This window comes from Plecotus auritus (genome assembly GCF_963455305.1).
Source record: "Plecotus auritus genome assembly, chromosome: 8".
Classification (NCBI taxonomy): Eukaryota; Metazoa; Chordata; class Mammalia; order Chiroptera; family Vespertilionidae; genus Plecotus; species Plecotus auritus.
Window position 1 is genome coordinate 33,144,792 of NC_137782.1, and position 13,595 is coordinate 33,158,386.

Below are 13,595 nucleotides of genomic sequence, written 5' to 3' on the forward strand. Positions count from 1 at the left end.
ACAGACTCAGCACGTCTGTCACTAACGGCAGAACTAGCAAGAGCTGCTGGTAGACACTGCTCAGGTGTCTTTCTGTAATATAACATTGGGAGGCGGGGGGTCCATAGGAAATCTAGGGGCAGAGGGAAAGGAAAGGACAGGAAGGATCTTGCAACATGGCAATCAGTCATTTGGAGAAATGCAGATAAAAGTATCATCATGCTTATGCTCACAGGATGTTCCACGATGATGAGCTGGAAGAGTCGGAGAAATTCTACGTGGACCAGCCGCGGTTCTTGCTGTTGTTCTACGCCATGTACAACACTCTGGTGGCCCGCTCAGAAATGGTGTGCTACTTCGTGATCATCCTGAACCACATGGTCTCTGCCTCCGTAATCACCCTCGTGCTTCCCATTCTGATCTTCCTCTGGGCCATGCTGTCTGTCCCGAGGCCCAGCAGACGGTTCTGGATGATGGCCATTGTCTACACAGAGGTAGGCCTTGGGCACAACCTCCTGCAAGCTGCATGGGGCATTTGCGCTAGGTGGGCCTGCCCCGAGTCCCAGATAGCTGAACACAGAACAATCAGTAGATGTATATTCTTAGGCAGATAAATGAACATACCTAACAGTTGCCTCGTGCTGGTAATTGTATATATCTTTTTACATTTCACACCTCACACAAAATAGGTGCTAATATCATTCCTATTTAATAGATAAGGGACCAACCTTAATAAGGTTAAATAATTGGCCCAAAGTTACCCAGCTAGTGAGTGGCAGGGCAGACTCCTGAAGCCTGGTTGTCTGTCCTGTGATATTAACCACGGAGATAACAACAGTGCTATGTAGACCCAAGCATATTGCCTGAGCCTGGGAATGTTCCGTGAATGGATGCTGAATTAAATAATACAGTAAGCCTTTTTAATATAGTTTAATACCCCATTTTTAAACTTAGGCCCGTTTCCCTAAATCAAAACGCAAAGTTATATAATGACCCACTTAAAAATCTGAATAACAGAAAGGGAGAATTGCCAGCCCATTTCCATCACAGGTGAGGGGAGCAAGAGACTACAGAGTTAGACAGATGCTGTGCCTCACGCGGCCTGATGGGGTGGAGAGAAGTTAGATATCATGGCGACTTCTTAGTGAAAGAGAACTTAGAGCTGAATCTTAAGGGATGAGTATAAAGTCACCAAAAGAAGAAAAGCAAAGGGAGCACCAGTCATCAGGAATAACCCACGCAAACAAATGAAGGTATAAGACAACCTGGCCAGTGCCAAGAATGACAGGTGGCTTACGATGGCTGGAAGGTAGGCTGGGAGTGGAGAGTGCAGCAGAAGGAGCGTGGGAATGTCAACAGAGTTTATGCTCAGGACTTACCTCCTTAGTGTTGAAGGCTTTAAGTGGGAATAACAAGGGCCCATCAGTAGATGAGTGCATAAAAAAGCTGTGGTATATTTATACCATGCAATACTATGCAGCAGTAAAAAAGAAGGATCTCTTACCCTTTGAGACAGCATGGAGGGACATGGAGAGTATTATGATAAGCAAAATAAGCCAGTCAGAGAAAGATAAGTCTGTGGAATCTAATGAACAAAATAAACTGATGAACAAAATAGATCCAGAAACATAAAAGCATGGAACAAACTGTCAAATCTCAGAAGGAAGGCGGAGGTGAGTGGGTGAGAGGAAAGAAATCAACCAATGAGCATGTATACATGCATGCATAACCTATGGACATAAACAGTTGGATGGTGAAGGCCTGGGATGGAGAGTAGGCTAGAAGGGGTTAATGAGGGGGATAAAAGGAGACTATGTAATACTTTCAACAATAAAGATTTTTTTAAAAATAAAATAAACAGGGGCAAGACTCGATCAGATTTGTGTTTTTGCAAGTTTTTATACAGAATGAAAGTGGACACATCGAGGCCAGCTAGGAAACTATTTTAATTGTGGGTGAAAAGTAATAGGGTTTGAATGCAGTGCCAATGAGGTTGAAGATGAGTGGGTAAATGTGGTTTCAGTAATTGACTAAAGCTTCTTGCGGTGTGAAGGAGAAGGGGAGAGGCAAGAATGACCTCCAGGTTTCTGCTTTGGAATTTGGTATGTGGGGATGTTCGCTAAGATACGAAACACAGGACAGTTCTTTGCAGAAGCTTGACTAAGAAGACGAGAGAGAGAGAAAAGCTAAAGGAAGACTCTAGGTCCAGAGAGGACTTTTTAAAGAACTTTTATTAATGAATTGTGTATATTGCAATGAATTTCTGATGATACAGACATTAGAGGAATGCTTAAATGAAACCCATCTATTTTCTTATTTGTCCTTCTCTCTCAACATGCCACTTTTCTACGTTTATACACTTAGAACACACAAGTGGCCAGTTAGTTTTGTTTACTTTTATATCTTCTTGAGAAGAACTTCCAGTGAGCAATAAAGTAGGGAGAAGAAAGAGACTGGAGTAAAGTGAAAATTGTGTACATCAAACCTGCATAAAATTGTTCATAGAGATTGCAAGTTAAAGCAATACATAAAATATAAAGACATAAACATTACTCTGCTCTTGTGTCCTAATACCATACTTTAATAGCTGATAATTAGATATGTATCAAATAAATCAGTATAAATTAGCCTACTTCTCAAAAATAGGGGAAGTTATTTAAGCAGTGTCATGAGTGACCTGACTGGCCCTAATATATCCACAATCAAAGGCACTCGCGAGGGTAAGATTTAGCTCCTGTTCTGAAGTCAGTGGTCTGTAAGAATGATGATGTAATCATTCCACATAATTGTGTGCATTTCTACCATCAAAACTGTGAAATGGATTTTTCTTAGTTGTTTTATATTCCTGTTTCTCCTATATAACTATGTTTACAAGGATTTTTTTTTTTTAATTTCTATCATCCATGTGTAGGTGACAATTGTGATCAAGTATTTCTTCCAATTTGGGTTCTTTCCCTGGAATGAGCTTGTGGAATTGAACAAGGACAAACCTTTCTACCCAACTAATATTATAGGTGTGGAAAAGAAAGATGGTTATGTTCTTTATGATCTCATTCAGCTCCTGGCTCTTTTCTTCCATCGATCAATTTTGAAGGTACAGTTTTAACAGCTAACCAGCCCGTGTTGATAATTGTTGTCCCTGTAATAGTCCTAGAGACTGTGAACATTAGCACAGTGCTGAAGGGTCAGTGGATGGTTTCTACTGGTATGCTTTAAAACACACACACACACAAGCCATTATATTCATTTAGTGGACATTTTCTCCAATACTCTGTGCTCAATAATGTAACTTATAATAAATCTGGGAGCAAAATTTCCCCTATTTCCACCCTGGATTGAACATAAAATAATTAATTCACACATGTGGGAATTGCTTAAATGCCCTACAATAGCTTAATGCCTGATATGCTAAATTATACTCCTAGTTTAAGCTAGAACCTCAGAGAGCTACAATTTGGAATGGATCATATTGTTTTCGTCTCCAACCTCTGCCTACCACCTTGTAGCATTGCTTTTCTTAGGTAGTTTTTTTTTTTTTGGTCATGAAACCATTAGAGTTAGTGAGACTACACATTCAATGGTCTGGTGACACCAGTGCTGTGCTTTGCTTCCTGCAAGCTTCTTGTTGAGGAAGCTGTTTATCACACTGCTCTGGGAAGACCTGCCTACAGGGTGACCTGTCTCAGGGTCGGTAACTCTTGTCATCCTCCTGAGCAACTTTTACTACTTTTCATCAATAATCACATGTGGGCCTTTTCTTCTTGTATACTATAAACTATAAGCTAAGCTTGTAAATGATAACATTAGGAAGCATTGCATAGCATGCATTTTATGTGTTGATATACCTATTGTCACAACCTTACTTTTCTTCTCTTACTTACCCATGTCTCCTTTTATAAAATATTTACATTTATTTTATCAAGTAGTATCTTTCTTAGTCCCTGTTTAGAACAGGCTTGACCTAAGTTAATACACACACACACACACACACACACACACACACACACATATGCACCCATACACATGTAATACTGTGTTCAACTTCTGTTTACTTAGTGGGCTATTTCCAATTGGGTTCATCTGTGTATAGCTTTGGTCAAGATCTTTTTTCTCTCTTCTGTCACCTTGCAAAGTGCCCAAGTCCCTAACCTTTCATTTTACAGTCACCTTACCTAGGTTATTGGGTTGTGGCAGGTTTTCAAAGGTATGTTATTCAAGAAACCAGTTAGCCAAAATTGAACTTGCCCAGAGGCTCCAGTTTTTCTGATGAATATGCTAATTATCTGAATTAATCCACTTTACTAATTCTTGTTATGACTATATTGATTTATTAACTTTGTATCTTTTTAGTTCCAGAAACTAGTTAAAATTTCAATATTTAAAACATAATGGTATAATTTTGGCCACTTTACAATTATCTTAAAACTTCTGTATCCTTTTGCATGTCATTTAAAATTTTTTATAAAGCTTTAGGCACTTTTACTACTTTTCACCAATAATCAAATGGTTTAACAGCTACAATTTTATATTTAAAGTGTATAATAAACAAAATTTTGATATTTTTATTGATATACTTTCATTTCTTCTTTGAAAATTTCCATTTACTGTACATAGTGAATGTATATGAGATTTGAGGTACTGGTATTATGCTAAAATTTTGGATAATGATATGAAAAATACTTTTTGGAATGATAAATCTTTTCATGAAAAAAACAAACACCTCTTATAGAATGCTGCTATGGAAACCAAGCAATGAAAACTATGTAGGAATTTGAAAAGTGGTTAAAACTATCCTATTTAGTATTAATTGCTGCAATTTTATAAATAACTAGAGGCCCGGTGCATGAAATTTGTGCACGGGAGAAGGGGGTTGTCCCTCAGCCCAGCCTGCACCCTCTCCAATCTGGGACCCCTTGAGGGATGTCCAACTGCCCGTTTAGGCCCGATCCCACCGGGATCGGACCTAAACGGGCAGTTGGACATCCCTCTCACAATCCAGGTCTGCTGGCTCCCAACAGCTCATCTGCCTCTGCCTGATTGCCCCTAACTGCTTCTGCCTGCCAGCCTGATCACCCCCTAACCAGTCCCCTACCAGCCTGATCAACGCCTAACTGCTCCGCGGCCAGCCCGATTGCCCCTAACTGCCCTCCCCTGCTGGCCTGGTCACCCCTAACTGCCCTCCCTGCTGGCCTGATTGCCCACTACTGCCCTCCCCTGCAGACCTGGTCCCCCCCAACTGTCCTCCCCTGCAGGCCTGGGTCCCCCCCCAACTGCCCTCCCCTGCTGGCCCATTCACCTCTAACTGCCCTCCCTGCTGGCCTGATCACCCACAACTGCCCTCCCCTGCAGGCCTGGTCCCCCCAACTGCCCTCCCCTGCAAGTCTGGGTCCCCCCCAACTGCCCTTTCTTGCTGGCCTGGTCTCCCCCAACTGCTCTCCTCTGCTGGCCTGGTCACCCCTAACTGCCCACAACTGCCCTCCCCTGCAGGCCATCTTGTGGCGGCCATCTTGTGTCCACATGGGGGCAGCCATCTTTGACCACATGGGGGCAACCATCTTGTGTCTTGGGGTGATGGTCAATTTGCATATTACTCTTTTATTAGATAGGATTAGAAGAATTAACAAACTTAAATATACTACTAAGAAAGTAGGGAAAGAATCTAAATATGTTAAAATGTTGGCAAAAGACAAAACAATTTTTTAAATGATTTGAAAGAAATTAGTATAAACTGAAAAATCCCGCTATGAACACCTAAAATATTTGTTTGTAAGAATACATTCATTTAATATGTTTAAAAATAGTATACCTATAAATAAATATTTAAGAATAATTTGTAAATTAGGTGACTTTGTCTTTTGATGAACTAATTATTCTCTGAGTTGGTTTTTGACCAAGTGATTTTTGGCAAATTGGCCTGGAGCTCTTATCACCCAAAGTATATGTCAGAGGGAGGACTGGTCAAGGCCTTGGGGAATAAATGCAGAGTCTGGCTGTCTGGGTGCTCAGGAGGCTGTGAGCTCATTGGGGAACTTTGTCTAACAGCAGCAAGTTCATTGTCAGGGTGACTTGCGGTCCAGGTAGCATCATGCTCCAGGAGGCCTCTACTCTCTCGCCTCCTTTTCTGCTGTCATTTCTCCTCACTTTATCAGCCCTTTCATCCCATTTCCCTGAAGCAAAACCCAGGCTCTGCAGAATGCATCATAATCTGTTTTACATGTGGGCCAACATTTTTGACTTAAGTATTTGCAGCTCTGTTTCTGAATCAGCCATGGATGATTCAAGGATTCACATCATGTTATGCAGCTTGGGGAGGGACAGCATTATTGTTCAAGTACAGATATTTAGTAAACATGGGGCAATGGGGCTAAATTCACCCACTTACACTTCAAGTTGATACTTGGAGTGCTAGTCGTAAGCATAGAGAGGTGTGTTCTAGAAAGCACTTTTGCTCACGGAACAAGTCAAGAGATTGTAATTTCACCTTTTCTCCATCTGCCAAACATCAGCTGTCTCCATCTCACTTAATTAGCCAAACTTTTATCATCTTACCCACCCATATCCACTCTACTGGGACCATCATAAAATTATAGGTAATAAGCTTTCTTAGACTCTCTCCCCTGCCTTGGTTTTCTAATCTTTTTTTAATTACAGCTTTATTGAGGTATAATCGACAAAATTATAAAATATTTAAACTGGTGACACGTGGTGATTAGATAAATGCATACATTGTGAAAGGATTTTTCCATCTAGGTAATTAACACATTCATCACTTCACATATGTATTCTTTTATTTTTTTAATGAGAACATTTAAGTTCCATTCTCTTTGCAAATTTCAGTTACATAACAACAGACAACAACACAGTGTTGTTACCAAATATAGTCACTCTATTTTGCCTTTGGTTTTCTAATCTAGGGGGATAGTTTGTTCGATGAGATATTATAGGGCAGAATACCAGCTCCCTCACCTGAAACAGCAATCTGAATTGCCCCTTCCCATGCTTTCTCAGTGCCATGGCTTATGGGATGAAGATGACATTACCGGCAGTGGCACCGACAAGGAAGAGTCAGATGATGAGCTGTCCCTCAGTCAAGGCAGAAGGGACTCCTCTGATTCTCTGAAATCCATCAACCTGGCTGCGTCCACGGAGTCAGTGCACGTGTCCTTCCCTGAGCAGCTGACAGCTGTCCGCAGGAAACGTTCGAACAGTAGCTCCCAGATATCCCACAGATCCAGCTTTTCTTCAAATAGGTCTCAAAGAGGTATCCCTGGGCTGGAAATACCCACTGGGGTTCTCATTTTACTGGTGCCAGTGTGTCTGGGGCAGGGAGATTGTTGGGTGCTACCAAGCAGACAGATACTGTGATGTGAATTGAAAGTGCTTTGAAATCAGACCTGAATTCAAGTGCTGACTCAGCTGTGTGTGTGACCTGGGGCCATCACATAATTGCTCTAAATGTCTAATTCCTTCTGGGACAATGACTTCAGATAATTGTGAAAAGTGGCCAGCATAGTGCTAGGACCTAATAAGTGTTGGGCATACAACAGTTTTAAAATCAGATCCACAGATTCTGCTGGGTGTGTCCAGAGTGCTGTAAATCACAATTTATTTCAAAAAGATATTTATATTTCATTGATGGGTACTTTCAGCTATACTATCTAATAATTTGCTCATGTATTCATTAATTTCTTACTAAGCAGTGAGTGCAATCAGAAAGTAAATATGCCTTACAGAGTCCACTCCAGGAGTAATTGGGCATTTGTATTTATAGCCCTCCTGTCTGAAACTTACCAAACACTTGTGTACAGTCATGCATTGTATGACTTTTAGATCAGCGATGGACCGCATAATATGATGGTGGTCTACCATATAGCCTAGGTGGGTAGTAGGCTGTACCATCTAGATTTGTGTACACTCTGTGTTGTTCACACAACCACAAAATTGCCTACTGACACATTTCTCAGAATCTAGTATACCCAAATAATGTATCATTAATTGGTGCATGACTATATTCATCTTCAGAATATACTTTTCAGGCAGATGCTAGAAGGTCCTCATATCCATTTTACAGTTAGAGAAATTAGGACATGAGAAAAGGGATGGGCCATGGACCCAACCTGAAAAACCTGCAACCTAGCCCCCCAGGGAGTACTAAAAGAGCTGCTCTTCCCATGTGTTTCTTCCTGGGACAAAGATCACGTAACAATCCAGGGATGACTCAGCATTGGGTGTGCAAACCCACAGATGCGTTTTACCACCAAAGCAGAGTTGAGACAGCAGATTCCAAATGTTCAGTCACTGCTCTTACAGGCATGTGTGTTCTTCCCTCTGAGTCAGTTTCAAGCCATCCCTTTGCCATGTGGGCCCCAGGGACTCTTTTGATACCTATGTCCATTAGTCAGTGCCTCACAGTGCATCTTGGCTTCTTTTTTTCCTAGGCAGCACAAGCACCCGAAACAGCAGTCAAAAAGGAAGCAGTGTTTTGAGCATCAAGCAAAGAAGCAAAAGGGAACTTTATCTGGAAAAGCTTCAAGAACATTTAATCAGAGCCAAAGCACTTACCATAAAGAAGTGAGTGCATACAAACACTTGGGTTGTGGGTTTTACTTTAGGGCTGGGGGACTTTGGAAAGTAATTGATAACAATCATTTCATATATACCAGAGGTGAAGAACAGAGAAGTGGCTTTTCATATCACAAATATCCTCTTAAGGCAGAAAAAAATGACCCATTATTAAAAATAATAATACTTTTAAATATCACTTTTCAATAAGTGTGATTCATTTTTATATTCATTGCATTTAGAAGCACACATTTTCTATTTGAACAGGATAAATAGATAATCTCAGAAGCTCACAGTATGTAATCCCTGGCATTATCATGGAAAAGACTACTAGATAGAGAGGAATTTGTTGTCAAAGCCAGAAGGGCCTTAGACATACATTCTCATCCTAGAGAGGAAAAACTGAGGCACATGGTGGGGAAATGGTTTGTCATTGGCATATAGCCAGTTTCCAACAAATTGCACAGGTTCTTCCCAAGTGTCAGGGCTTCAGACCAACAGCAGATGAGGAGGCAACATAGAGGACGTGTAGCAGGGCTGGTCCTGAATATGGGCTCTGAGGCCAGGAGGGCCATCCACACCTGAACATGGCCTTGAACTGAAGGTAAAACCCAGAGCACAATAAAGATAAGGCAGAGGCTGGACAGACAAGCCAGAGCCAGGAGGACAAGGTAACAAAGGACAGAGCAAAGTGAACTCAAAGCCCCGGGTACTCCCTGGGAACCACGAGAAGAGAGGCCCAGGACCCACATGGGGGAAGGGCAGGACTGCCTAACCATGACCTGGCGCCTGGTCAGCACTTCAGGTCTGAGCACCTTGGTATATTCCCATGTATTTCTCAGTCCAGCCCTATGCCTCAGGTCTTATTACTACCTTCGTTTTACAGAAGAGGAAATGAAAACAAGGAGCGTTAAGTAGCATGCTCAGGGTTTCATAGGTGCAGAGTAAATGAATCAGGTGACAAACCAGGCACCTAAATTTCAGGGCTTTATATCACTGTATCATAAGAAAAAAAGGTGTGTGCTCCTACCTTGGCAATGAACTTGTATGCACTCTGTTCCAGCAGGAGCCACCCCCAGCAGGACTGTTCTGAGGCTGAGAGAGGGAGGTGTAACCCTTTTGGAAAGAGGAATAGAATGACTGTAGAATTTGGTCATTTCTCCACTTGTGCCTCTCCTGAAGCAAGGGGGTGGGGGGTCTCTGTTTTGCAGGACTCTGCAAATATATGTGCCCATCAGACAGTTCTTCTACAACCTCATCCACCCAGACTACAGCGCCGTGACCGATGTATATGTGCTTATGTTCCTGGCTGACACTGTTGACTTCATCATCATCGTCTTTGGCTTTTGGGCCTTCGGGGTAGGAAAAGGCCACCATGCACCCAATGACTAATAGTGATGTGTCCTATGAAATGCCACTCAGGCCTAAACCTGTTGTCTCTTTCCCAGAAACACTCAGCAGCAGCAGACATCACCTCTTCTCTGTCCGAGGACCAGGTGCCCGGGCCATTTCTGGTGATGGTCCTCATTCAGTTTGGAACCATGGTGGTGGACCGAGCACTGTACCTCAGAAAGACTGTATTGGGAAAGGTCATTTTTCAGGTCATTCTTGTGTTTGGAATTCACTTCTGGATGTTCTTCATCTTGCCTGTAGTGACTGAGAGGTAAGGACTTTGGAAACTGTTGCTGCTGGTTAAGATGGGTTGGACATGGAGATTTACAAAGAGTAGCCAAAAATTTGATAGGGAAAGGCCTGGTAAGTTCCTGGAGGCTGCTAATACTGGCTTTCCCTCTATCACCTTGAACCCTAAGCATCTTCTGTGTTAACCTTCATTTCTCCAAGGACACCACGTCCTCCCAAATCTCAAATCCCTTCCACTCCCTTCCCTTCTCTTCTGCCTCCAACCCACAGTGCCTCTTCTTTATCACTCTTTAGATCTCAGTCCAGGTGTTACTTTTCCCAGGTCTTCTCACCCCACGCCTCAAACTTGGTGCTTAATGCGTGAACAAATGAATGTGTCAATCGATAACAGAAAAATAAGAGAGACAGCTATAAATAGGAACTGTTAGGTTATGATAGTAAAGGGTCCACAGAAGGGGAACCTGGACTGGTCCATATGATGTAATAAGAATGATATTTTTTAAAATGTATTTTATTGTTTTTTTACAGAGAGGAAGGGAGAGGGATACAGAGTTAGAAACATCGATCAGCTGCCTCCTGCACACCCCCTACTGGGGATGTGCCCACAACCAAGGTACATGCCCTTGACTGGAATCGAACCTGGGACCCTTCAGTATGCAGGCCAATGCTCTATTCACTGAGCCAAACCAGTCAGGGCGAGAATGATATTTTTAATAAACATAATTAAAAGTCTTCATTTTTAACATTAATTTGATCTTACACACCAGAGTCATTCATAGCCAAGCCTTAAGAATAACATGTCAATATGCCTGGCTAATTGGAAGTGTGAATGAAAATGGATTGAACTTTACAACATTATGGTTGTACATTTGATATTTTTAATAAACATAATTAAAAGTCTTCATTTTTAACATTAATTTGATCTTACACACCAGAGTCATTCATAGCCAAGCCTTAAGAATAACATGTCAATATGCCTGGCTAATTGGAAGTGTGAATGAAAATGGATTGAACTTTACAACATTATGGTTGTACATTTTTCTTTTTTTTTAATATATTTTTATTGATTTTTTACAGAGAGGAAGAGAGAGGGATAGAGAGTTAGAAACATCGATGAGAGAGAAACATCAATTAGCTGCCTCCTGCACAACTCCTACTGGGGATGTGCCCGCAACAAAGGTACATGCCCTTGACCGGAATCGAACCTGGGACCTTTCAGTCTGCAGGCTGATGCTCTATCCACTGAGCCAAACCGGTTAGGGCTGTACGTTTTTCTTTTTGAGCTTTAATTTTGGACATAGTAGCAGCAGCATCCACATTGTGAGAAAATGTTAATAGTAAATTTATTTAACAGTAATTTATTTTATTTATGGCTTAAACAACTGACTAATGCACTAATACCTTAGAGGCACCATTCATAGGATTTTTTTTTATTACTCTACCTTTTGCCTTTGAAGTGATCAACTATACATAGTGAAATCCTTAGAATTGACTGAATTGTCTTAAATGCTAGAGGGGCAATTAGGCTTTTGTTAAAATCCTAAACTGGTATCCTTTTACCAGAAGAGGAGTTCATTCCCTCACTTTTCTGAATGTTTCTGTTTTAGGAAATTCAGCCAGAACCTGGTTGCTCAGCTTTGGTACTTTGTGAAATGTGTTTACTTTGGGTTGTCTGCCTACCAAATCCGTTGTGGCTACCCAACACGAGTGCTTGGAAACTTCCTCACAAAGAGCTACAATTACGTCAACCTCTTTCTGTTTCAAGGGTAAGGACACACGCTGTGTGCCATAGTCACTCACAGAGGGGAGGCTGCCAAGTGAAAGGCATTCTGCTTCCTACCTGGGAAGGAACAGGAAGAGGAAGAGTGCTGATGTACAGGAATGAAACTCTTACAGTGTTGAGCAAAAGAACAGATGTGCTTCTTTTTTTTTTAATATATTTTATTGATTTTTACAGAGAGGAAGAGAGAGGGATAGAGAGTTAGAAACATCGATGAGAGAGAAACATCGATCAGCTGCCTCCTGCACACCCCCCACTGGGGATGTGCCCGCAACCAAGGCACATGCCCTTGACCGGAATCAAACCTGGGACCCTTCGGTCCGCAGGCCGGTGCTCTCGCCACTGAGCCAAACCTCAGATATGCTTCTTGAAATACCTTTCTATGTGTAGCTGCCACACACCAGGCCAGGATGTTGTTCTAGGATCATCCACATGGGTTAATTTTCTATTTCTATATCCTGCATAATTACTGTGATAATATTTTGGGATTCATGATCCTTAAGTATAAATAAATTTCTGGGCACAATGAAACATAATATTGGGAACCTAGACTATTCCAAAATACCTTTGGAATTTTGCATGTACAATAAGTCCATCCGAGTAGGCCATTTACTCCCCCTAACAGCCGTGGGAATGCCACGTGACTTGCTTATTCCTGGTAGTAAGTTAGCTGCCGAAGGAAGCATATTGCTCTTCCATGTGAGCATTTCACTGGTAGCATCTCCTCTCTGTTTGCTCAGAAATCAGACATAAAAATCAGACTGACTACATAAAAAGTCATTCTGCTCCTGGATGGCTGGCTGCTACTTAGCACCAAACCTGGGGGCTAGGGACTTGGTCATAAAAGTGGTATTGAGCATGCTCAGATGTCAGGAACCTCCAGTGTGGAACAGTGTTTCACTTAGTGCCATCTTGTATGGGGGCTGATATTTCTTCCCCATGTTGATTTGGTGCTCTCTGGACAAAGCTGTGTAGCCCACAGGAGCATACCAAGCAGTAACCCAGGCTGTTGTTAGGGCTGTGGAATAAACCCAGACCCTCCAGCCTGGGAGAAGCTGTTAGTCAAGAAACAGGGAGCAGTCCCCAGACTTGAGAGGATCCCAGGCCATCCCATTCCCAATTGAAATATAAGAGACTGAGCCAGCGTCCTGTTGGCCTAAGTCATCTAGTAAGTCTACTGTGTGCCCCCAATGACATGTCCTGTTTCCTCTGATGGCTCTCATTTGCCCTGGTTTTCACTTACAAGGTATATTAACTTCCCCAGCTCATTCTACACCAAAGCCCCAACAATTCAATAAGCCTGTGTCCAACAGATTATTGTAACATGAACAAATAAATGCTTACAAAAGCTAAATTATAGATATTTGCAGGTGATATCATTTTATATATAGAAAATCCTAAAGACTTGCGCCCAAAAACTTGAGAACTAATCAATGAATTCAGTAAAGTTGCAGGATATAAAATCAACATACAGAAATCAGTTGTGATTCTACAACTAACAATGAAATATCTGGAAAAAAAATAAAAAAAACTTTCATTTACAATAACATCAAAAACAATAAAATACTTAGAAATAAATTTAACCAAAGAAGTGAAAGATTTGTACAATTTCTTATAAAAGAAATTGAAAAAG

The 13,595-nt window shown here is 41.6% G+C and overlaps 1 protein-coding gene across 4 annotated transcripts in view; it reads left to right on the plus strand.

Annotated features, from left to right (window-relative positions):
* PIEZO2 (piezo type mechanosensitive ion channel component 2) overlaps positions 1-13,595 on the plus strand; it is a 348,935-nt gene that overhangs the window by 321,295 nt on the left and 14,045 nt on the right. For all 4 annotated transcript variants that reach the window (XM_080684987.1, XM_080684989.1, XM_080684988.1 and 1 more), the window contains 7 exons: positions 215-473; positions 2,891-3,073; positions 6,988-7,240; positions 8,418-8,550; positions 9,753-9,900; positions 9,990-10,204; positions 11,790-11,948. In XM_080684987.1, coding sequence (XP_080541113.1) covers positions 215-473; positions 2,891-3,073; positions 6,988-7,240; positions 8,418-8,550; positions 9,753-9,900; positions 9,990-10,204; positions 11,790-11,948 — 1,350 coding nt within the window. The remainder of the gene's footprint in view (positions 1-214; positions 474-2,890; positions 3,074-6,987; positions 7,241-8,417; positions 8,551-9,752; positions 9,901-9,989; positions 10,205-11,789; positions 11,949-13,595) is intronic.